The sequence below is a fragment of the Sparus aurata genome, chromosome 10, assembly GCF_900880675.1.
Source record: "Sparus aurata chromosome 10, fSpaAur1.1, whole genome shotgun sequence".
Classification (NCBI taxonomy): Eukaryota; Metazoa; Chordata; class Actinopteri; order Spariformes; family Sparidae; genus Sparus; species Sparus aurata.
Genome location: NC_044196.1, coordinates 524,201 through 549,374, shown reverse-complemented (window position 1 = coordinate 549,374; position 25,174 = coordinate 524,201). Strand labels below are relative to the sequence as shown.

The 25,174-nt window shown below is 41.3% G+C and overlaps 3 protein-coding genes across 3 annotated transcripts in view; 2 read left to right on the top strand and 1 right to left on the bottom strand.

Annotated features, from left to right (window-relative positions):
- The window catches only part of LOC115590052 (zinc finger protein 239-like), a 285,383-nt gene that overhangs the window by 174,499 nt on the left and 85,710 nt on the right, over nucleotides 1-25,174 (bottom strand). The gene's annotated exons all lie outside the window — the stretch shown is intronic.
- On the top strand, nucleotides 978-11,018 carry LOC115590322 (uncharacterized). The gene is made up of 5 exons (XM_030431662.1): nucleotides 978-1,008; nucleotides 8,560-8,913; nucleotides 8,992-9,102; nucleotides 9,420-9,635; nucleotides 10,966-11,018. Exons 1-5 carry the CDS (start codon nucleotides 978-980, stop codon nucleotides 11,016-11,018), a joined length of 765 nt encoding a protein of 254 aa, XP_030287522.1.
- On the top strand, nucleotides 17,455-24,635 carry LOC115589998 (uncharacterized). Its single transcript, XM_030431225.1, has 6 exons — nucleotides 17,455-17,506; nucleotides 17,976-18,329; nucleotides 18,409-18,519; nucleotides 20,512-20,838; nucleotides 21,393-21,725; nucleotides 22,601-24,635. Exons 1-6 carry the CDS (start codon nucleotides 17,470-17,472, stop codon nucleotides 22,651-22,653), a joined length of 1,215 nt encoding a protein of 404 aa, XP_030287085.1. The 5' UTR covers nucleotides 17,455-17,469; the 3' UTR covers nucleotides 22,654-24,635.

Genomic DNA, 25,174 nt, shown 5'->3' with positions numbered 1-25,174 from the left:
CCTGTGTACAGATGTTAAATGTGGCCTCTTGCCCGGATCCCGAATTAATCCAACCCTAATCTCACTCACACACACACACACACACACACACACACACACAATCACACACACACACACACACACACACCCTGGTTGTGTTCCAGCGTCCTCTGATTGACATGAAACCTGAACTCTTCCTGTTTTCCTCCATCAGTGTTCAGACGTTTGCTTTTTGACGAGCATCAACAATCAATAATCACATCTCCGATCAGTCGGTGGTGTGTTCAGGGACACTCAGACATCTGATATTTATGATTGTAATCAAGTACTGTACTTAAGTACAGTTTGAGGTGATTGTACTCTATTTGATTTTATGCACCGTTATACTTTTATCTGAAGACTTTAGTTACTTGTTGATTTGCAGTTTCAGGTTATTAAAACATGATCAATAATAAGTGCTGATGTTTAATTACAGATGAAACTACCAGCAGTTCATAAAGTCACTACGATGGTCAACACATGAATGTATCAATAATTACAATCCACTCATATTATCTGAGTACTTGACGGTGACAGTCTGAGATCCTGTCGCAGGCGTGTCGACTGATGAAGCTCATGTGAAGCTTTTAATCTCATACTTATTATTTTCATGTCATTATTGTAACTCTTTATCTATGATATGAACTTTTAATTTCACCTGTTCTACTTTTAAATTCATAATCACACTGTTATATTATCTCATTATATGTGTGATATCAGCATTTCTTTATGACTTACCAAGTTGTTTAAATCAAGTTTTTTCTTCTTCTTTTCTTTATCCAGCAGAACTGGTTTTCTGTATCAACACGTTTGAAAGTTGAGTTCAGTCCTGGTGTCAGTGGACGGTCAGCAGCAGCAAAGTGACGACTGGCTGTGAACTGATGTCCTCCATGTGTTTCTGAAGTGAAGCTCAGTAAAGAGGACTTTGTGCTTGTTGTAGTTGTGACAGGAAGATGAAGATGTTTGTGGTGTTTGTGATCCTCGTGCACGGTAAGATAACCTTCCTCCCTCTGATCTGATCGTCACCTCGGTCCAACGTCATGTCTTTAATGTGGATCTGTGTCATCTTCACTTCATCAGTGTGTTTCAGCTGCAGGACCATGTTTTCTTCACAGAAGCACATGAAGAACAGATTATAAGATATCAGATGAAGATTCCTGTCAGACAGAGTTCATCACTGATGTTCTGGTAAACAACCACCAGAGGGCGACATGAGCACAGCAGGATTATTACCTCTGTCTTCACTCCTGGACCTCAGAACACTACTGAGGTACTTTACAGACTACAGGCTGTGTCAGAGCTGAATCAGCACATTTTAAATTCATTTATTTGATCAATTATATATTATATTCATACAAATAATCTGGCATGCGCTGGATATACTTTAGTATATTTACCTGAGATTTGAGGGTCACGCTTCACTTCAGGTCTGTAAATGTAGGAGGTGTTAGTGACAAAGCAATGTTTTGTCATTTCTCTCAGTTTTACCTCAAAATGTATTAAAACATGAGTTATTAAAGATATTCTCATGATGAACTCCAACTGGATCCTGATGAACTTCTGATGTTCAGTGAAGTTAAATATATTGTCTTGTTGTCTCATTAGCAGAATATCATTGTTACATCATGTTGGGGTGATTTCTTTTAGACATCTTGAGCTCATTATTTTGGTAATTTGAAAGTAATTTCAAAGACGCTGCTTGCTGAGACATTTCCCCACTGACAGAGGAGATCAACATTAGATTATTGTGATTTACACATTTGGAGGATGATTCAATGAGAGAGTGGTGAGGGAAGGTGACAGTCTCACTGTTATAAACTCAGCTATCAGTTTGGTTTTCTGCACTACATCCGTGACTGACCACATTAACTAGGCTGGTAGAGTCCATACAGCACTGACTGTGTCACTAGCAGGCTCTCTGGTCACCTGCGACCTGCAGAGTGCTACATCCCTCGTGTCAAACCTGCACAAACACCTGTCTATGTTGCTGGATACAACAGCAGCACTGCCATGACTGAGCTAGTGCTAAGGCTAGCAGGCTAACACTATCTGCAGTGGCTGTGTTTCTAACTGAGAGAAGCTGCTTTCTAATAGAGACACCTGAGACAACTGCAGGATAGTCAGCACAGCCATCATGACACTTGTTCATCAAGGCTGTGTTACTGCAGTGACATCCAAAAACAGAGAACTATGACAAGAGATGAGGACAGAAACACAGTGAACCACAGTTGTGGGCGTCACAGGAAGCACCGTCTAACATGAAATTTACTGGCAGCAGCTCAAAGTGAAAGTGCAGTTCAGTCCTGGTGTCAGTGGACGGTCAGCAGGAGCAAAGTGACGACTGGCTGTGAACTGATGTCCTCCATGTGTTTCTGAAGAGAAGCTCAGTAAAGAGGATGATGAAGATGTTTGTGGTGTTTGTGATCCTCGTGCACGGTAAGATAACCTTCCTCCCTCTGATCTGATCGTCACCTCGGTCCAACGTCATGTCTTTAATGTGGATCTGTGTCATCTTCACTTCATCAGTGTGTTTCAGCTGCAGGACCATGTTTTCTTCACAGAAACACATGAAGAACAGATTAAAGGCAGCAGATGTTCACTTTGTCTTTAAACCCTGATGAATGAACACTCAGTACAAATATAAATGCAAGATTTATTGCACAGGTGTTGTTTGGACTGCTCACAATCAAAAGTCACTCTAAGATGTGCAGTTTCATCTCACAACACAATGAAAGAGACATGTTGGCTGCAGGAATGTCCACCAGAGCTGTTCCCGTCAACTGAAGGGAATCAGACTGCACTTTCAGAGTGGCCTTTTATTGTGACCAGATGTGATAATCTCCCGACTTGACAGGTGGAAGAAGACAAGCTCACTAACACACATTTTAACAAACTGCTGCTGAGAGAAATAATTCTTGTGTGCATAAAAATGTCATAAATCCTTGAGTTCAACTTGTGAAAAATCTAGCAAAAACCAAAGTGTTATTATGTTATTATTATTATTATATTTGTGTTGAGTGTGGAAGACTCTGCAGTCACACTGTCCTCATCTTTATGGCCTGTTGCAGCAGCTGTACAGGGCAAAGTCTACACAAATGATACATTGAAACTCATTTATTAGTTTGAACAGCACAGTCACCTGATCTCAACCCTGCCCACCAGAGATACAGGAAGCATGGAGGGATATTTCTTTAGTTACCACTAGATTAGCTCTAGATACTACACACGTGAAAACGACAACAAACGTCTTGGATCACGCATCCATTTCAGCTGTGTGTATCAGCCCAGCCGACCTGCAACGATGCATCGGTAATATCCTCTGTCATTATAAATGATTCAGTTTCTTACTTAGATCAAAACATCCATCACAATCACTGTGACTTTGCTGTAACGCTAGCTCTGTAGCACCGTGGGTAATATATATAGCTGGGAAATTGCAGCGCAACAGCAGCGTTACTTTGTTTCACCGGCGGCATATTATATTAAGTAGAAATACAAATAGACACATTTCCTCGTCCATATGCACACTGCAGATAGCTGCTTAAAAAAAAAAAAAAAGTTTTCAAAGCAAGTCCCGTCTTCTTTCCGACCTTTCCAAAACAAATCTACACGCGCCGGCCAGACAAACGTCTTCACGACAGTGGGCGCTAGAGCTCATGGGAAATGCAGTCTTCATTCCGGCAAAACACTACCGCTTTCGTCCAGCGGGGCCGCCAAAATCAACACTAAATGAAAAGTCTGTACAGGGGCTTTAAACTATGCGTGGGAGTGTCCTTATATAGTATGGGAACCAGAGGAGGCTCGTCCATAGAGGCAGAGGAGGTTGGTCCTCCTCTATTTTTGAGAGGCAAGAGGAAGATCAATTTCTTTTTTAAGAAAGAGTAACTGGTTGAAATAAATCATTACCAAATCTCAGTATCATTTATAAAATATGATATATGTATTATATCATAAAAAAAGTTTCTTCTTTGGAAGAAAATCCACTTAAAACGGTTCAACAGCGACAGCTGCAGACGGAGGAGACAGAGCAGTCTGTGAGAGGAGCAGGGAGCAGGAAGGTGGGGGCTAGAGGAGGACGGAGTGGGAGGGATCTCCTTCATTCACTCAATGCATTCAGGATTTTTTCATGCTGATCTATGATTGGCTAAGACATGTAAAATGACGCGCTAAGGGAGGACGTCCTCCCTTACCAATCAGCAACCAGAATACAAGATTGACAGCAGGTTGGTCCGATAACAGTTCCCAAATTTCATTCTCACATTTATACAACCGTAAACAAAAAATACTTCTATGTGTTTTACAGCTTTCACTGCCAGCCATGCTCGGACAAGAAATATGGAGTTTTCAGCGATATTGGAATCGGTTTCAAAGAAAATATAAGCAAATTTCTGAATGAAAAAAAACTGTTCGGAGAAATCAGAGAGCAGCAGTCAGAAAGATAATTCATAGTTTCGTTTCGTTCGTCCTGCTGGAGGACATAACGTTAGCGGCACGACCGGGACACAATACAGAGCAGCAACACAGTTGTTTTGGGCGATTGTGATGAGTGATGAGTGTGATGTCCTGTGCTGTCGTGAACTATGTACATTAACTGCTGCAGTAGCATGGTGAGTAGGGCAGTTGCCTGCCACACAGGTGACTGGGGATCGAATCCCAGAAGGGGTACACATTGGTATTTTTTTTGTCTTGTATATTATCCATTTAATGAAATGTTTTTTAAGAAGTCTTGTAAGTCATTAATTTATTGCTTAATTTTCATTAAATATAAGAAAGTAGGGTTAAGTAGTTGACTTGTATAAAATAACATGACACCGTGGACTGGTTTTCCTCCTGTCCTCCCCAATTTTTTCAGTCACCAGCCGCCACTGATGGGAACGTCCTTACATAATGTGACACTCAGTATGTTTACATGCACAGTTTAGTCAGATTACAGCCATAGTTCGACCAAGCTACTCAATCAGACAACTGCAATTGTCCGAGGATACATGCCGGTGAGAAAACCGGATTATTGGCCGGAGCATGTCATACCCGATACGCTAGGTGGCGCTGTAACCATTTCAACTAGTGGTAACAGAAACACCTCCGGATGACCTCTTTATGTCACCAGCTGCCTCGGAATTCCAGAAAGATGGTGTACGAAGAGCGAGACGAAGCTACATCTTTGTACACTTCGTATATGGTGTACATGATAATTACACAAACTCGGGGCACAATGGCACTCTTGCTTGCGGTGATTTCGGTGATTTTTAGTTAATTTTTCATATTAGGTTATTAAGTCAAGCACGTTTCTGGCGGGTGTTCTGTCAGGGTTGTCCCATGTCTCTGAACTTGTTTGTGATTTTTGTGGATGGGTTTTCGAGACGCAGCCATGGGGAAGAAAGCGTGCAATTTGGGAACCTAAAAATTGCATCACTCCTCTTTGCAGATAATGTAGTTTTGCTTGCTTCTTTGGTCTGTGACCTCCAGCAGGCATCAGGTGGTTTGCAGATGAATGTGAAGCAGTCAGGATGAGCATCAGCACCTCTAAGTCTGAGGCCATGGTTCTCTGCCAAAATTGGTGGATTGTCCCTTTGGTTAGAGGTCGAGCTCCTGCCCCAAGCAAAGTCTAAATATCTCAGGGTCTTGTTCACGAGGAGCTGGAAAGCATTGCTGGGAGACGGATGTCAATAATGCTCTTCTAAGCCTGCTGCCTCCGTGACCTGAACACCACATAAGCAAAAGAAAATGGATGGATGTTATTGTTCAACCTGCATCACTGATAATACTGCACTCTAACAAATTATGTTCTGGCTCAACATAAAAAATTGATGTAACAATGTGCATGGATATTTTTAAGTTATTTCAACTTAGCCAATATTGAGTACATGCCACAAAACTTATTTGGTTAGGCCAACTCAGTTACTTTAGTACAAGCAACATGATTTGCCTTGTCCTCTACAAGCTTATTTAAGTTGAACCAACTTCATTTCAATTGTGTTAAAATTACTCCTTTTAGTTGTTCTAACTTATTTCTTTTCCTTTCATTGTACTCAGAAATGTCCATGCAAATTGTTACCTTAATTTTTTTTAGTACAAGGACTTATTCATCTAAGTCAGAATAAGTCACACATAGAAATTCCAGCTTTATGATCTAACTGTTTATTCAAACACCAGTCAGCATTTCACTCATAGTAACAGGACTGAGTGTTTAATGAAATTTTAACAGTACACAAAAATGTAGCCATCATAAAATAATTCAGGAAACTTACAACATAAAATAGCACTGTAAAACTGTCTCAGAAAGATTCATTATCTTCATCATCTTCACTCACTGCACCCTCACAGGATTGTCCCCTCTTCAGATGCTCAGGCTTGAAGTCATCCGTAGTGTGAGGAGTGTGTTTCTGGCTCCTATGAGAAGCAAATGTTCCATAAATATTTGTTTTGAAAAGACAATTTTCAAAAACACAACACATAGTTTCCTGTTTCTTTAAATGACGGCCAATATGCTCGAAGTATTCTCTTGCTGTGGAGATAGTGTTTAAGGGGCAACATGGACACTTAAATGACAGTACAGTGGACAATGTCACTGTCTCACGGGCAGTGTTGGGGGTCGTTACTCAAAAAAGTAATATATTAAACATTACTCTCAAAAATAGTAATGCCTTACATTACATGATTACTCCCTGAAGAAAGTAATTAGTTACATTACTCGTTACATTCATGTTGCTCCACGGTTCCTTAGCAACAAGCTTTGTGTGTTCTGCAGCATGTTCTGCTCGTGTTGATGAGGCTGCCATTGTTATCCCATCTCCCCTTGCGGGTTGCGATTAACCAATCGGTGATGGTGAAAGATATCTCGTGCCAAACCCCAACCAATCACTGTTCCATTATCGACAGCCCCCGCCCCCCCTCCCCCCAGCCCGTTGTGTGTGATGCGTGCGACTAGCAACGTAACGTAAGGAACGAGCTTGGGGAACTGTAATGTGATTACCACATTCAGACCAGTAATGCCTTACACTACTCATAACTGAAAAAAGTAATGTGATTACAGTAACGGGTAGAGTGACAGGTGGGTGCGCAGGCTGCCCCACGTTTTAAATGAGCAACAGCACTCCCAATAAAGACAAGGAAGAGATTCTCCACCATAACCATGTCAAAGGCTATAATGCTTTAACAGATCTGTCTTTCATGGTGTTTCAAATCTGCACATTTCACAGGCCCACTTTATTTTAAAAACTTGCAGTTCTGTTTAAATTACTTGAATTTAGGTCATTCAGAAGGCTGCTGTGCCTACAATTTGTGTATATAACATTACATTTTTTGTAACTATGTTGACGATTCAAGATAAAAAAAATGAGAAAATGTATGCAAACTGCCGCAGAGAAATGGACAGTGGGCAATTGCACACTCCTGCTGTTATACCAACTAGCTTAATTAGGGTATGACCTCTCCTGTGGTGTCTCAACAATATTTTCTTTGTCAACGTGGTTTTTAGATTGCACTTACCGCTGCAATGGCTGACTAACAAACTGAATGTGTGCTCAGTCACCTACAACGGCCTAGCCATGAAGCTTTTGCTGCTCAAATATTCAACACAACTACAAATTTTAAATAAATGTGAAAGAAACATTAACATTAACTCCTCTGAAAGTTAAAACTAGGGAAAACCAGTGCCAATTAACACCTGCCACCATAAAACAAAACTTAACAAACACTAATGTTCGTCGAAATTACTACCATTACTGCTAGCTTACACATTACCACTGCTAACCGAGAAAAAGCATCTAGTGTTGTATAAGCGATTTCTTGTACTGTCTGCTGATGCAGTTATTAGCTGTTGTGAATGAAACGAGTCAAAATTGTACTCACCAAACCGTAAAGTTTGCAAACCACGTTTTTCCAACTCTGTGCTCTGCTAAGTCGTGTCTTTTCCAATCTTATGCTTCCAACGGGCATGCTGTATGGTCTGAGCATGTCCGAGCAGGTCAGCCTTGTACATAGCCTTAACAAACACGAATACAGATTTTTTAGTTGTGTTAACTGAATACACCTCTGTGTTAAGTTAAGGCAATGTCCATTGAAAATTCATGTACTATTGAGTTAAGACTATTTTATTTATTTCAATTTAGACCAACTTGTCAAATTAAGTTATAAACTCATTATAATGTATACACATGACAAACTTGTTTTTGTATGCTGAGAAAGCTCTTGATTTTGAGCTATACTAACTAACCCAATAAATCACTTCTTAGAGTGTGTGTAATTACAGAATAACAAGGAGAGAAGAGTGGGCTTTTTTTAACATTTAACTTCCAGTGGGAACCCAGAAATGTTTTGTATGTAGTCACTTATACAACAAAAATAGTCCATAAATTCCAATTAATTTCACATTTAATGTTATGAAATCAGATAAATTATGATGTTTAAATTGAGCTTTGAGTCTGAGTTGAGCTTTAGCAGCACAGTTTACAGGCTGCACACACTGCAGAGGACCACATTCACTCATGACATCAAATAAGGCTGCTGTCATTGACCCTCTCTGTCTTTGTGACCTCACAGTTTCCCAGCATGCCTCAGCTGTGCAGCTGTATGAGGGGGACCCGTTTGTCCTGCTGCCCTGTGACTTTCCCACTGATGAACTGAACAAGCCCTCAGTGGTGTGGAGCCGCTACGATCTCAATCCTTCAACCGTCCACCAGCATCAGCAGGAAGGTGACAATCTTAAAGACCAAAACCAGCTTTACAGCGGCCGAACATCCATGAAGACTGACGCTCTGGAAACTGGAGACCTCAGCCTCAATCTGACAAAACTCCACCTCTCTGACAGCGGCTCCTACACCTGCACCGTCAGATGGTTGATTAGGGGGATAAAGAGAGAACGGAGAGTGACAGACGTACAGCTGCAGGTCAAAGGTCAGTAACTAACCTAAAACCTCCTGTAGATACAGATCAGAGGTCAGAGGTCAGAGGTCATGTTCTTTATGTTTCTAGTTCCCACAGAACGATTCCCATCCTGGGCCAAAGCTCTCCTGGTTCTCCTTCCTGTTGGACTTCTTGTTTCTGGAGCGCTTTTACTACATTTTAGGCACTATTTCATGTCAGGTATGTCACTACTACTACTACACTACCCATCATGCACTTGGGCAGCATCTTTACTCTGGTAGCTCCCTGACTGTTGATAAAGTGAGGTCTGGGATTATAACAGAAGGATGACAAAGTGAGGTCTGGGATTATAAAAGAAGGATGAGACAGTGAGGTCTGGGATTATAACAGAAGGATGACAAAGTGAGGTCTGGGATTATAAAAGAAGGATGAGACAGTGAGGTCTGGGATTATATGAGAAGGATGAGACAGTGAGTTAACGTTACCATCACAGCGCCTGCTGTTGTCTGTACAGCTGATGTTTGTTGTCCTCTCAGTCTACCAGGTGAAGGTGGATTCAGAAGCTGAGTCTGTCCAGCTGCCCTGCAAAACCATAGTTCACCTGCCTAAAGACGCTAAAGTCGAGTGGAGGGACAGAGGTGACTGGAAGGTCCATGTGTATCAGAACGGTTCTGACCAGCCTGAAGAACAGAACAATATTTACAAAAAACGAACAGAGATGAAGAGAAACCTGCTAAAAACTAAAGACCTCAGTCTGACCCTGAAATACCCCACAAACAAAGACAAATTCCCCTACACCTGCACCGTCTACAACAGGGAGGGACACATCCTGATGGAGAAACAAGTGGTGCTGAAGTTCAAAGGTCAGTACTGTAGATACAGGTCAGAGGTCAGTACTTTAGATACAGGTCAGAGGTCAGAACTGTAGATACAGGTCAGTACTGTAGATACAGGTCAGAGGTCAGAACTGTAGATACAGGTCAGAGGTCAGAACTGTAGATACAGGTCAGTACTGCAGATACAGGTCAGAGGTTAGTACTGTAGATACAGGTCAGAGGTCAGAACTGTAGATACAGGTCAGTACTGTAGATACAGGTCAGAGGTCAGTACTGTAGATACAGGTCAGTACTGTAGATACAGGTCAGTACCCTAGATACAGGTCAGAGGTCAGAACTGTAGATACAGGTCAGTACTGTAGATACAGGTCAGTGGTCAGTACTGTAGATACTGGTCAGTACTGTAGATACAGGTCAGTGGTCAGTACTGTAGATACAGGTCAGTACTGTAGATACAGGTCAGAGGTCAGAACTGTAGATACAGGTCAGTACTGTAGATGCAGGTCAGAGGTCAGAACTGTAGATACAGGTCAGTACTGTAGATGCAGGTCAGAGGTCAGAACTGTAGATACAGGTCAGAGGTCAGAACTGTAGATACAGGTCAGTACTGTAGATACAGGTCAGTACTGTAGATACAGGTCAGAGGTCAGAACTGTAGATACAGGTCAGTACTGTAGATACAGGTCAGAGGTCAGAACTGTAGATACAGGTCAGTACTGTAGATACAGGTCAGTACTGTAGATACAGGTCAGTGGTCAGTACTGTAGATACAGGTCAGAGGTCAGACTGACATCTATCAGCTGATTGATTTCCAATCAGAGTTGACAGAGAGACAAAGAGAACGACAAACAGCAGTTGAACACTGAGATGAGACATTACTGTGAAGACCACAGGGACAGAACATCACAACACCATCAGGACTCTGATCATGTCCAACACCTTGAAAACCTGGTTTTACTTCCTGTGTTTCTGTCCCCTGTTACCTGCTGCTCTCATCTGGTTCTGTCCTTCAGCTTTCTCTGCTACTTTGTAATCAGTCAATAAAGTTATTCAAAACTGCTGCTGCTGTCTGAACAGCTGATGTTGTGCTTTGTTTCCTCTCAGTCTGTCGGGTGGAGGTGAAGGAGGGGGAGGAGTCTGTTCAGCTGCCCTTCAAAACTACACCTGACCTGCCTGAGGATGCTACAGTGGAATGGAAACACTATGAACCTGAACCCCCAAAGACTGTCCACCTGTATGAGAACAGATCTGACCAGCCTGAGAAACAGCACCAGAATTACAAAGACCGAACAGAGATGAAGAGAAACCTGCTGAAGACTGGAGACCTCAGTCTGATCCTGAAATACCCCAAAAAGACAGACACAGGAAAATACTGGTGTGGAGTCATCAACAAGGACGGAGTCATTCTGAGACAGAAAAGAGTGAAGCTCATTATGAAGATACAGAACAGAGGTCTGTGTCTTTCTGTGGTTGGTTGCTTGTCTCTGGTTGGCTGCTTGTCTCTGGTTGGCTGCTTGTCTCTGATTGGCTGCTTGTCTCTGATTGGCTGCTTGTCTCTGGTTGGCTGCTTGTCTCTGTCTAACTGTCCTCTGTCTCTTCTGCAGGGAGAATTCAGATCAAAGATGAAACAGAGGACATCAGGAACAGAAGCAGCTCCACTGATCCGACTCATCTGATGGCTGATCAATCTGTTTGATCGGTTTGTTGGTCAATCTTTGATTAAATCAAATCGAAACAATTTTATTTATATAGCCCAAAATCACTATCACATTGCCTCGATGGGCTTTACAATCTGTACAGTGAACAACATCCTCTGTCCTTAGACCCTCGATTCGAGTGAGGAAAAACTTCACATGTTGGTGGAAAAAAAACCTTTTAACAGGGTAAAAAAAACAATGGAAGAAACCTCAGGAAGAGCCACAGAGGAGGGATCCCTCTTCCAGGACGGACAGACATGCAATAGATGTTGCGTGTACAGAAAAGAGCAACAATTCACAGTTTACAAGTTACATCAACAGAAAATCTGATACAAGTTATGTAAAGTTAGTGGATCCAGGAGACGATCGAGCAGGACAAGGCATCACCAAGTGGAGCCCGAGCCAGACGACCTCCTGTCCACCATGTTGACCTGGAAGAGGGCAGGCCACACAAGATCATTAGTTATAGACAGAGAGAGGGATCAAGGTTAACAGAAATATAGATATGAGGAGATAGTGAAGAAGAGGAGAGCAATGATCCAGCAGAGCCCAGGGTGTGATGATCCAGATCAGTCCGTGTTTCAAGGCAGCTGGAGCCCGGAAACAGTAGATGGTCCCAGGGGGCTGTGGTCCACCAGAAGGGAGCCTGAAAGAAAGAGGGGAGGAGGAGAAAGAGAAGGAGGAGGAGGAGGAGGAGAGAGAGGAGAAGCTATAGAGAGTGTAGAGAGTGACACAGCTTGCAGCTTGTGGGAACAGAAAACAAAAACAAAGGTTAGAGAAATGCAGTATTGATCAGAATAAACAGATTGTTTCTCGTCGGCAGCACAGTGTAATCTGGTACTATAGGAACTCATTGAGACTGACACCGACCCACTGAAGAAGCTTACAGTTGATATCAGGGCTAATTAAAAGTTAAATCCAAGAAGTGAGTTTTGAGTTTAGATTTAAAGGCGTCAACAGAGCCAGATTGTCTGATGTCAGCTGGGAGGTTATTCCAGAGGAAAGGAGCCCGATAGGAAAAAGCCCTGCAGCCAGCTGACTTCTTCTTAATCCTGGGAATCATCAGGAGCCCTGAATCCAGAGAGCGTAATGCCCGAGTTGGAATATATGGTTTAATTAGATCTGACTTGTACGGGAAAGGCCGTGTACAGTTTTGTATGTCATCAGCAGCACCTTAAAGTCTGATCGGATTATTGATCTGTAGCACCCCGACACCCTGTACAAAGCACTTAAGTGACTATGATTAGCTTTAGACTTCAATGACAGGGTATTTTGGGTTTGGTTTTGTACAAGGTAACTACCACAAACGTTTACTAGTTTTGGGTGATACTTAAAATACTGTAATAATGCACACATAGTCAAACTCAGCAGTTAAATATATTCACATTGAATATGCCCTATTTAAATTAACTATGTAGTCTACTGGAAATTTCTTGGACCCAGAAATCGTGTTTCCTATAAACGTTTATGGTTGAAATGTCATCTATAGGCCTAGCTGATGAGATTAAGCTTGGTTGCTAAAAGTTGCATCTTGGGCAATTTGAGTAATTAGCACAATTAGCAAATGAATGGGAGACACTACAGGTGAAGAATAGGGACATTTTTTTTAACTAATGCGTATCACCATGAAACTTCCCCAGTTGATTACTTACATTAAGACAATTATTTTTTGTATTATGAGTTTTCTGAAATTGTATGTTTAAATATGCAAATGAGGCATTTTCTAATTAGATATACACTAATTTGCATACATTTCCAGAACATAAATCTAAACATTGGATAAAGCCAGGTTCAAAATTCCTGTTTCATTTTGTTGACATATTATAGCCAAAGGTTTTTACAAAGGGAATTTTGGATATCTCTTTTTATCACTCCATAAATCAGAAAATACTGTCAACAGCCATTAAAAAAACAATTTTGCCCTGTTTTTTGGAATAAAATGTTATATAAATCAGGCTATGAATGATATATGAACAAACTCCTCTGTTACAACCTTCAGAATATAGATTGGAATAAAACTGGTGTATATAAGTGCTACTGAAGTGGAGGTTTTTGGCTTAGAGTATAAGAAAAAACTCATTTTGAGAAAACGGCCTTTAAACATATGTAGTGTATAAGAAGTCTATATAAGGGTGGAGGAGGGGGGTTATGAAACATTTGTCGCTTTGGGATTTCTGAAAATCAGATACATGGACTTAGACTCTTAGATCACCTTTCAAAGTTAACTAGAAGCAAAATTATAGTCATTTTCAGTTTCTTGCGATTAAGGGTAAACATGGCAGGCAAAAATAGTTTTTTATTTTTTTTCTCAATTTTGAGATTTTGGGTTATTTTGCTTCAATAACATGTCTTCTTTCAGACTAGTGGAAAGAAAACATCCAAAATACACATTTAGGTGTTCATTTTACTTCACTTTGTCTATTTCCTTCTATAGATTTCTTATACAATACATATTAAGTTTAAAGGCCGTTTTCTCAAAATGAGTTTTTTCTCATACTCTGAGCCAAAAATCTCTACTTCAGTAGCACTTATATACACCCAAATTTCTAGTTTTATTCCTATCTATATTCTGAAGGTTGTAACTGAGGGGTTTATTTATATATCATTCATAGCCTGATTCATACAACTTGTTATTCCTAAAAACATGGCAAAAATTGTTTTTTTATGGCTGTTGATAGTATTTTCTGATTTATGGAGTGATAAAAAGAGATATCCAAAATTCCCTCCTTAAAATCCAATGGCTATAATATGTCAACAAAAGGAAACAAGAATTTTGATCCTGGCTTTATCCAATGTTTAGAATTATGTTCTGGAAATGTATGCAAATAAGCGCATATTTGATTAGATAATGCATCATTTGCATATTTAAACATACAATTTCAAAAACCTCATAATACAAAAAATAATTGTCTTAATGTAAGTAATCAACTGGGGAAGTTTTACGGTTATATATATTAGTTTAAAAAAATGTCCCTATTCTTCACCTGTAGTGTCTCCCATTCATTTGCTAATTATGCTAATTACTCAAATTGCCCAAGATGCAACGTTTAGCAACCAAGCTTAATCTCATCTGCTTAAACTATAGAAACAACATTTCTGGGTTTAGTATGGGGCATATAGGGGTTTCCAGTAGACTAATGTGTGAGAGAAAATGTCCCTTCTTATTTTGATATATTGTGCTTATATATGAAAATGTATAATAGATACAACATTTTCATTTAAGGTAAAGTCGAACCTTATTGTTGGTGTGCTTCCAACATGAGTCCTATGTGGTTGCAGAGTGTGAATGGATGTATTCATGTGGGCTAATGTGCTGTGAAAATTAACATAGAGGAACTTAGGTAAGTTCATCCTAAAGGGGGTTGGTGAAGTCTCTTCCGTGTTTAAATGTTTTGATCCTAGGTTGACATATGACACACAACAATGGTTAAAGTGTATAGGAAGTGTATGTGTATAATGAGATGGAGGTGGAGATGATGGAATAGTGTTTTGAGAGATCATATGTATTCTTGTGACTGTTACAAATTACATGTATTGTTCCTTATTATTATTAAAGCTGCCTCTACGCAGTCAACATCTGTGTTCCGCTGGTGTGTGACTCTTGCTTGCAAGCAATAAAGAATGTCTAGAAGAAATATCGTGTCGGAGCTTGGTGTTTGACCAATTCCCATCTGCACTAGACAAGTGACTGATTAACAGTTGCCACAACACCTGCCAACTTTCTTGAATCAAAATAAATAATAGTTTACTGGTTGCTATTTTAACTGAAACACAAAAAATACTTACCTGTTACCTGGGAATAATGAGAAACACAAATAGTACAATAACACAAAATATTCTTCTGAAATAAAATGTCTGCTTTGGAATCCATATTTAACACAAATACCATTGCCAAAAGTAGCAAATAGTTACCTCAAAGAATAACATTAGAAAATAGTCACCTTAAAGAATAAAAGTAGCAATAGTGACCTTAAAGAATAAGGAACATGACTTGGCATAAATCAAAATATTTTAATTATGCCTTTCGTTTCCGCCCGTAGCGGATGGCTGCTCCAAAACCGAACTCTCAACACCGTGGACTACAAACCCACATTTAACAAATCATTTACATTATATTATATTATAAAGTATAGTAACAGAAAATAAGTGGACTTGTAAATCTGAGACCGGCCATGATGCTCCTGCAGTGAAGTGAGTCACTGTCTGATTTTCACTGCGCCTGAACTCGGGTAAATAGAGTAAGCATCCTACAGCAACATGAAGGTCCTAGAGCAAAGTAAAGGTCCTGACAGATACGTAGATGTGCTTTTGTTGATATGTGTTTTTTATGAAGATTGATTATTTTCCTCATGTTTACTCAGGTGTAAGTTTTATTTTACCCTTTGTTTATCAGCCAAATCCAAGAGATAGTTCACTCTGATGTTCTCCTTCATAGTATCAAAAGCAATTATTTGACATTTCACAATAAAACACTCTCTTTGCTCTGTGGGGAGTCTGCTGGGACCTCTATAGGGGTGGGATTTTATTTGATTTCATTTTTTTGTTGGTTGTTAATTGTTGTTGTAGACAGTAACTCTAGAAATCGTCTCCTATCATGCATGAAATCTGGAAATATTGAACTTGAATTTTGACTTTTTGGTGAAAACCAAGTCAAAGATTTCTATTATTATTATTATTATATTGTTGTTGTGACTTTGACCTTTCACCAAAGTAGTTCTTCATTATTTCATAAGTATATCTCTGATTAGCACATAAAAAGTATATTGAAAGAATACGTTCTTATTTTTTAAGCTTAACAGAAGTATACTAACAGCACACTTGAATAAACGTATTTTTCGTAAGGGACAGTTAGTGGACATAAAGGCTGCTGTATGATAACAGACAACAGTGTTACTACAGCTCGCTGAACTGTCGGCCTCCTGCTACTTTATTTTATATTCACTGTGAAATGTTCTTGTATACAATAAAGTCAGAGTCTATGTTCTGTCTCTTCACTGCTCAGAGTAAAGAAAGTATCTTCACTGGCAGTTTGTTTTGTCTCAGTTATTTATTAGCACTTAAATGAGAATATCAAAGACGGATAAAAGGTACAAAAATCAAACTAAATTGTAGATAAATGGCAGCTGTCTAAGACTGACAGCAGCAGCAACACACTGAGATACTGATGATCTTGTTGAAGTCACCTATTCTGTCCTGGGGGCTTTGGCTTAACTGGAGCTGTATGACCCAGTCCGCCCAGAGTGGCTGAACTGTACATCTCTTTATTACCCTGCTGGAGTAAGGGACCAGAGACATTTAATCGAAGCCAACACATCTTTCAAGCAGCCTGGAAAGTCCTGGCTAGCCTATCTTTTATAAGCTCAGACTGCTTCAGACGAATATTGTTGGCGCCAGCATGAATTACAATGAAGCTTTAGCATGTGGTGCTATGTACCTAAGTTCCCTGCTTCTCCCTACGTGATGCCAGCACTCTAAGATTAGCCTCTATGTCGGAAGCTCTGGCCCTCGATACTTAATGTTGATGGAGTCCCTCTAATAGAAACACTTGAAACAACTGCAGCCATCATGGCACTTGTTTATTGAGGCTGTTTTACTGTGGTGAAAGGCAAAAACTGTGAGCTAGGCTAGGTTGAGGAAAGCTACCCAGGCAGCAACAGACTACCCAGTAACAGTAGATCATTTCGACAGAATACATGTAAATTATACAAGCCTACAGCTAGCTATGGTATATAACCAGTTGGACTATGAACAACTCAGAAATCCAAGAATAAACAACTAATACAAAAGGACAAGGAGATACACAGTGAACAACAGCTGTTGAGCTTGCAGAAATCCCCGGTGGGCGTCACAGGAAGCATCACAGGAAGCAGCGTCCAGCAGCTACTTCACTGGAAAAAGCTTACAGTGAAAGTGAAAGTTGAGTTCAGTCCTGGTGTCAGTGGACGGTCAGCAGCAGCAAAGTGACGACTGGCTGTGAACTGATGTCCTCCATGTGTTTCTGAAGTGAAGCTCAGTAAAGAGGACTTTGTGCTTGTTGTAGTTGTGACAGGAAGATGAAGCTGTTTGTGGTGTTTGTGCTCCTCGTGCACGGTAAGATAACATTCCTCACTCTGATCTGATCGTCACCTCGGTCCAACGTCATGTCTTTAATGTGGATCTGTGTCATCTTCACTTCATCAGTGTGTTTCAGCTGCAGGACCATGTTTTCTTCACAGAAACACATGAAGAACAGATTAAAGGCAGCAGATGTTCACTGTGTCTTTAAACCCTGATGAATGTAGAAGACTGTTCAGTCACACTGTCCTCACTTCTGTTCTTCAGGATTAGATCCCTGCAGCTCGCTCACATTCTGATGGCTTCTGTTCACAAACGTAATAATGATGCTTTGCTGACAGCAGCGTCACATGTGGATGTAAATGTTGGCCTTCATTCACACAGAGTCTGAGTTGAGCTTTAGCAGCACAGTTTACAGGCTGCACACACTGCAGAGGACCACATTCACTCATGACATGAAAGACGGCCGCTGTCATTGACCCTCTCTGTCTGTGTGACCTCACAGTTTCCCAGCATGCCTCAGCTGTGGAGGTGTATGAGGGGGACCCGTTTGTCCTGCTGCCCTGTGAGTCTCAGACTTTTGAACTGGACGATCCCTCAGTGGTGTGGAGCCGCTATGATCTCAATCCTTCAACCGTCCACCAGCGTCAACACGAAGGTGATGAACTTAAAGACCAAAACCAGCTTTACAGCGGCCGAACATCCATGAAGACTGATGCTCTGGAAACTGGAGACCTCAGCCTCAATCTGACAAACCTCCACCTCTCTGACAGCGGCAACTACACCTGCACCGTCAGATGGTTCAGAAGAGGGTTAAATAAAGAAAGGAGAGTGACGGACATACAGCTGCAGGTCAAAGGTCAGCGACTAACCCTAAAACCTCCTGTAGATACAGATCAGAGGTCAGAGGTCAGAGGTCATGTTCTTTATGTTTCTAGTTCCCACAGAACGATTCCCATCCTGGGCCAAAGCTCTCCTGGTTCTCCTGGTTCTCCTGGCTGTTGGACTTGGAGCACTTTTACTACATTTTAGGCACTATTTGATGTCAGGTATGTCACTACACCATCTTTACTCTAGTAGCTCCCTGACTGTTGAGACAGACTGTCAACAGTGAGGTCTGGGCTTATAAGAGGAGGATGAGACAGTGAGGTCTGGGATTATAAGAGGAGGATGAGACTGTTAGGTCTGGGATTATTAAAGGAGGATGAGACAGCGAGGTCTTGTCGTGCCTTGACTTCTTATTCTTAATGTTCACAAAGGTCACCAATAATAAAAAAGGAAATAATCTCCAGAAGTCCTCAAAAGATGAGTAAAGTTTAATTTGTCGAAATTAAAACATGGGATCCCACAGATAAAAGCCCATGAAAAAGAGACCTCAATTCTCAACACAAAATATTCTCCACATATTCTCTGAAATAAGGGGTGGGCCCAATCCTTGCTCCTTCCTTTGTTTTACGTATCAAATTCTGCTGACTCAGGTATTTCCCTGCAGGATGCTAAACATATGCCCACCCATGCCAACCTCCCTCCGAGCCCCCTCCTCACTAGGGACACGCTTTGAACTCCATTTGCAGGTGTTTGACCTTACATTTACGTTTAAGGCATTTAGCATATGCTTTTGTCCAAAACGACTTACAATAAGTACATTTGACAAAGAAAGAAACAATGACATCATCTTCAACAGTTTTTTAGGCGGAGTGGGAGGGAGTCATGCTGTGCAGGGTCAAGATGAAGTCTGAACAAATTAGTCTTAACTGTGGAAGATGGAGTGTGACTTTGCTGTCCTGACATTGGTTGGGAGTTGCCAGAACAAAGAAGAGTTGTGACTTCGCTAAGTGACCTTTGTTTGCTCTCAGTGATGCGGTACCAGCCGACCAGCTGATGAAGTAGAGCGAAGTGCTCTCTCTGGCCTTCTGGTCTGACCAGTGTTTGGAGGTAGATCGGTGCAGTTTTGTTGAGGGCCTTGAAGCCCAGCACCATCCTCTGGAATCTGATGCGGGCCGCAACAGGAAGCCTGTGGAGGTCACAGAGGAGACAGGTCACATGGGAGAATTTGGGAAGATTGAAAACAAGGTGCACTGCAGCATTCTGGATACACTGCAACGGTTTAGTAGCAGAGGCTGAGAGTCCAACATAGAGGGAGATACAGTGGTCCAATCCTAACCCTTGGACCAATGTGAGAAGGGTGGTCTCCGTGGAGTGAGCAGTCCTGGAGCCTGACTGATTAGGGTCAAGGAGGTGGTTTTGTGAAAGATAGGAGGACAGTTGGTTTTAGACATGTTCTAGGACTTTGGAGAAACTTAGTTGAACTCCCTTATCTACTTTACTACAGATGGGTGGCCTTGGACTCCTGTTGCCCTCCTCCCTACTCGCTGCCATGTGCAGAGAGTAGAAATGACTGCATTTCTCTTTCAACAATTAAGGTGCTTTAAAAATAACACAAGTTTCGTATACAGCATTCGACTACATGATTCTTTTCTTGCATCTTTGGATACATTTTTACGCTTGCAGATTCTACAATTCATTCAACTGATGAGTACACATTCTATTAACTGTTGTAGAATAATACATATTTCATCCATCAATTTCTTTACACTTGATTCTTCTTTTTTTAAAACAGCAATTATTATCAACCCATAACTACTTATTGTTGTTATATTATCCCACAGTCTGGGTCAATAAGAGAAGGATGAGACAGTGAGGTCTAGGATTATAAGAGAAGGATGAGACAATAAAGTCCGGGATTATAAGAGAAGGATGAGACAGTGAGGTCTGGGACTATAAGAGAAGAATAACACAGTGAGGTCTGGGATTATAAGAGAAGGAGGAGACAGTGGGGTCTGGGACTATAAAAGAAGGATGAGACAGTGAGGTCTGGGATTATAAGAGAAGGATGAGATAGTGAGGTCTGGGATTATAAGAGAAGGAGGAGACAGTGGGGTCTGGGACTATAAGAGAAGGATGAGACTGTGAGGTCCTGTTACCATCACAGTTCCTGCTGCTGTTTGTTCAGCTGATGTTGTGGTTTGTTGTCCTATCAGTCTACCAGGTGGAGATGGATTCAGGAGAAGAATCTGTCCAGCTGCCCTGCAAAACCACAGTTCACCTGCCTGAAGATGGTAAATTGGAGTGGAGGAACAGAGACAACTTGAAGGTCCATGTGTATCAGAACGGTTCTGACCAGCCTGAAGAACAGAACAGATATTACAGAGGTCGGACAGAGATGAAGAGAAACCTGCTGAAAACTAAAGACCTCAGTCTGACCCTGAGATACCCCACAAACAAAGACAGACACACCTTCACCTGCACCATCTACAATAGGGAGGAACACATCCTGATGGAGAAACAAGTGGTGCTGAAGGTTAAAGGTCAGTACTGTAGATACAGGTCAGTACTGTAGATACAGGTCAGTAATATAGATACAGGTCAGTACTGTAGATACAGGTCAGTAATGTAGATACAGGTCAGTACTGTAGATACAGGTCAGTAATGTAGATACAGGTCAGTACTGTAGATACAGGTCAGTAATGTAGATACAGGTCAGCACTGCAGATACAGGTCAGTACTGTAGATACAGGTCAGAGGTCAGTACTGTAGATACAGGTCAGTACTGTAGATACAGGTCAGAGGTCAGTACTGCAGATACAGGTCAGAGGTCAGACAACAAACAGCAGTTGAACACTGAGATGGGACATTACTGTGAAGACCACAGGGACAAAACATCACAACACCATCAGGACTCTGATCATGTCCAACACCTTGAAAACCTGGTTTTACTTCCTGTGTTTCTGTCCCCTGTTACCTGCTGCTCTCATCTGGTTCTGTCCTTCAGCTTTCTCTACTACTTTGTAATCAGTCAATAAAGTTATTCAAACTGCTGCTGCTGTCTGTACAGCTGATGTTGTGCTTTGTTTCCTCTCAGTCTGTCAGGTGGAGGTGGAGGAGGGGGAGGAGTCTGTCCAGCTGCCCTTCAGAACTACACCTGACCTGCCTGAGGATGGTAAAGTGAGGTGGACAAGTTATGAACAATCAATCAGAACAGTCCACCTGTATGAGAACAGACCTGACCAGCCTGATGAACAGGACCAGGATTACAAAGACCGAACAGAGATGAAGAGAAACCTGCTGGAGACTGGAGACCTCAGTCTGACCCTGAAATACCCTAAAAAGACAGACACAGGAATATACAGATGTAGAGTCTACAGCCAGGAGAAATACATCCTGAGAGAGAAAAGAGTGAAGCTCAAAGTCAAAGGTCAGTATGAAGATACAGAACAGAGGTCTGTGTGTCTGTCTGTGGTTGGTTGCTTGTCTCTGGTTAGTTGACTGCTTGTCTCTGGTTAGCTGCTTGTCTCTGGTTGGCTGACTGCTTGTCTCTGGTTGGCTGCTTGTCTCTGGTTGGCTGACTGCTTGTCTCTGGTTGGCTGACTGCTTGTCTCTGGTTGGCTGCTTGTCTCTGGCTGCTTGTCTCTGGTTAGCTGCTTGTCTCTAGTTGTTTGTCTCTTGTTGGCTGCTTGTCTCTGGTTGTTTGTCTCTGGTTGGTTGCTTGTCTCTAGTTGTTTGTCTCTGGTTGGCTGCTTGTCTCTGGTTGTTTGTCTCTGGTTGGTTGCTTGTCTGTGGTTGGCTGCTTGTTTCTAGTTGTTTGTCTCTGGTTGGTTGCTTGTCTGTGGTTGGCTGCTTGACTCTGGTTGGCTGCTTGTCTCTGGTTGGCTGACTGCTTGTCTCTGGTTGGCTGCTTGTCTCTGGTTGCTTGTCTCTGGTTAGCTGCTTGTCTGGCTGCTTGTCTCTGGTTGGCTGCTTGTCTGTGATTGGTTGGCTGCTTGTCTCTGGTTGGCTGCTTGTCTCTGGTTGGTTGCTTGTCTCTGGTTGGTTGCTTGTCTCTGGTTGGTTGCTTGTCTCTGGTTGGCTGTTTGTCTCTGGTTGGTTGGTTGTCTCTGGTTGGCTGCTTGTCTCTGGTTGGCTGCTTGTCTCTGGTTGGTTGCTTGTCTTTGGTTGGTTGCTTGTCTCTGGTTGGCTGCTTGTCTCTGGTTGGTTGCTTGTCTCTGGTTGGCTGCTTGTCTCTGGTTGGCTGCTTGTCTCTAGTTGCTTGATTGCTTGTCTCCCTCTAACTGTCCTGTGTCTCCTCTGCAGGGAGAGACACCAGGAACAGAAGCAGCTTCACTGAGCCGACTCCTGAAGGCTGATCAATCGGTTTGATCGGTATGCTGGTCAATCTTTGATTATTGATCTGATGTGACTTTGGATCAGAGACTAAATGGAGGTGAAGGAGCTCATGGACGATGGATGAAGACAGGAGGACGCTTCGTCAGCTTTTCTTCACTCCGACTCCTCCTACTGACTCTCACACAAAGTCTACACACTCACTATTGATGACTATTGATCAGTGACATCAGAGTGACATCAGAGTGATGTCAGAGTGATGTCACATGTTGGTTTGGCCTGAACATTGTGGTTTAGATCCTTTAAACTCTGACAGTAAAGTGTAAATACAACCTCAGATGTACAGACAGGAGGTCTCCACTCACACTGTGACAGCAGCATGAAAATGGATCTAAAGCTGTGAGAATGATTAATAAGGCAACATCACTTTGATTACAGCGCCTCCGTGTGGCACAGCTTATTTCTACATGCACTGCAAAAACAGAAAAGTTGAGTAAACTCAAAATTTCAAGGCAACAAACTTCGATAAAATTTTAAGTTGGCAACTAAACTAAATATTTTAAGTTTTGCTTTTGAGTTTGCTCAACTCTGAATTTGGATTTTAGTCAACTCAACTGTAAGTTGTACTAACTTATAATTTTACATTGTAATAACTCTGAAAACTTACCTCTGCCTACTCTCCTATTAGTTCACCAACCTATAATTTTACATTGAAATAACTTTTAATCCTTACTTCTGCCAACTCTCCTGTCAATTGCACTAATTTATAATTTTACACTGTAATAACTGAATTCTTACACAGAATCCACTTAAATGTGTTTAAGTTAGTATAGCAGAATCCTTTAAGAGGAATTTAAAATTGCACACTGCATAGTTTATAATGTAATATAAATAATGTAATGTAACCAATAACTTCTAATTAAATGTATAAATAATTACAGATGCAACATACATTCAAAACATTTGTTTATTTAAACTGCACCAGCATCAAATCCCTTTCATCAGGGCCGACTAAATGCAAACTGATGAGACCCAATAGTCCTAGCAGTCAACTTGTGCTACATTGTATACTTGTAAAATTTGAGATTGAGAAAAAGATCAAACATGAGTCATGTATACAAGACCATAAAGAACCAGTATGATACACAACTATGAATCCAATAAATCTGTTTACAAGGTTACTAAGCGCCATAACTTTCGGTCTCAAAATAATCAGCATATTTTTTTGTAACACTGCTCAATACTATGTGACAATTTACAAACACTGAATCTTAACATGTAACATGTTAAAAACCCAATAAAAAGTTCAAAATAAATTTAAGAGAGTTGGAGATCATGGTATATAAGAGTTGAGAGTGAGTAACAGCAAGATTAAATTAACATGGTTTTGGCTGGACAGAAGGGAACTCTTAGAGGCAGGCCTGGAATTTCCCCATTTTAGGGGCAAGGCCACTTGGCCTGTCATGTTGTCAATTATTTGAGGGCACAAAGGCCAAAAGCCAGGGCAGCAAGGCCATAAAATAAAGCAATGATTTTAAGTCCACGTCCATAATGAATTTAATTTAAGGACTAAGAATGTATAAATATCTGTGAAATTAATATATAAAACAAGCTCAGGCGAGAAATTTTCAACTTTCAACTATTTATTAATTCATAAATGCATTTATTTTTATTTTATATTTATTTTGTTATTTTTTAACATATACTACAAAGTAACAATCATTTATGCTAGGTTATGTGATTAATCAGCAACACAAACGTGAACAACAATGGAGGGAGAAGAGAGATGCGCTTTTTCTAGCTGGAAATACAGACATTTGATTTATTAACACACAAATGCTTGATCAAGGGCCCAGCCAATTGCTAGAAGAAGAGCTTGAGCACTCCTGTCAGATAATGAATGTTGGAAAAATTATGCTTATATTATCAGTTTCTTGCATTGCATTGATATAAGCTGCTTGTCTTCCTTTATATGTTTGTGGAAATGTACCGAGCTCCTGGAAAAGTACTGCGAAGAAACACACTCACCCTCCGGCGGGAACACAAGGCCTCGAATGGCATCTTGTGTGAATAACTGATGGTGGACATCATAAGAATGTTTGTGTGAAGGATAGATGCTGAAGGCCATAGGTCCGAAAGTGTGTACGTGTACTTCTCCATCGTGCATAACAACTGTATGACACATATGTACTGTCAAAGAGCCAATCATATACGCTTACCCCTATTGTAGGTGAATAAAAGATGCTTGGGGAGAGCAGCTCATTGGAACTCAGGAGCCCAGACTTTGTGTGCTGACTTCTGCTCTTCCCCTTTGCCTAGAAAGACAATCTCCGTGTCCGTGTCTCATTTCTTAACAGATTTAAACCCAACATTTCTTGGTGCCGTGACCCGGATCTCAACATACCCAGCTCTGCCAGAAGGAGGACGACACACCGAAGCCCCCCTCGAAGTCCCCTCCAACTGAACAGGGTTGGATTGAAGGGATCCGGACTTCGAAACTAAGGAGACAGGACCGGAGAACTGAGGAAAAAACATATCACCTTT

Excerpts from the sequence above, each read along its gene's own strand:
- LOC115590322 (XM_030431662.1), top strand. The coding sequence starts at position 978 with ATGTTTGTGGTGTTTGTGATCCTCGTGCACG. Across the intron at positions 1,009-8,559 it reads GTTTGTGATCCTCGTGCACG|TTTCCCAGCATGCCTCAGCT; the intron begins GTAAGATAACCT and ends GTGACCTCACAG. Across the intron at positions 8,914-8,991 it reads CGTACAGCTGCAGGTCAAAG|TTCCCACAGAACGATTCCCA; the intron begins GTCAGTAACTAA and ends TTATGTTTCTAG.
- LOC115589998 (XM_030431225.1), top strand. The coding sequence starts at position 17,470 with ATGAAGCTGTTTGTGGTGTTTGTGCTCCTCGTGCACG. Across the intron at positions 17,507-17,975 it reads GTTTGTGCTCCTCGTGCACG|TTTCCCAGCATGCCTCAGCT; the intron begins GTAAGATAACAT and ends GTGACCTCACAG. Across the intron at positions 18,330-18,408 it reads CATACAGCTGCAGGTCAAAG|TTCCCACAGAACGATTCCCA; the intron begins GTCAGCGACTAA and ends TTATGTTTCTAG.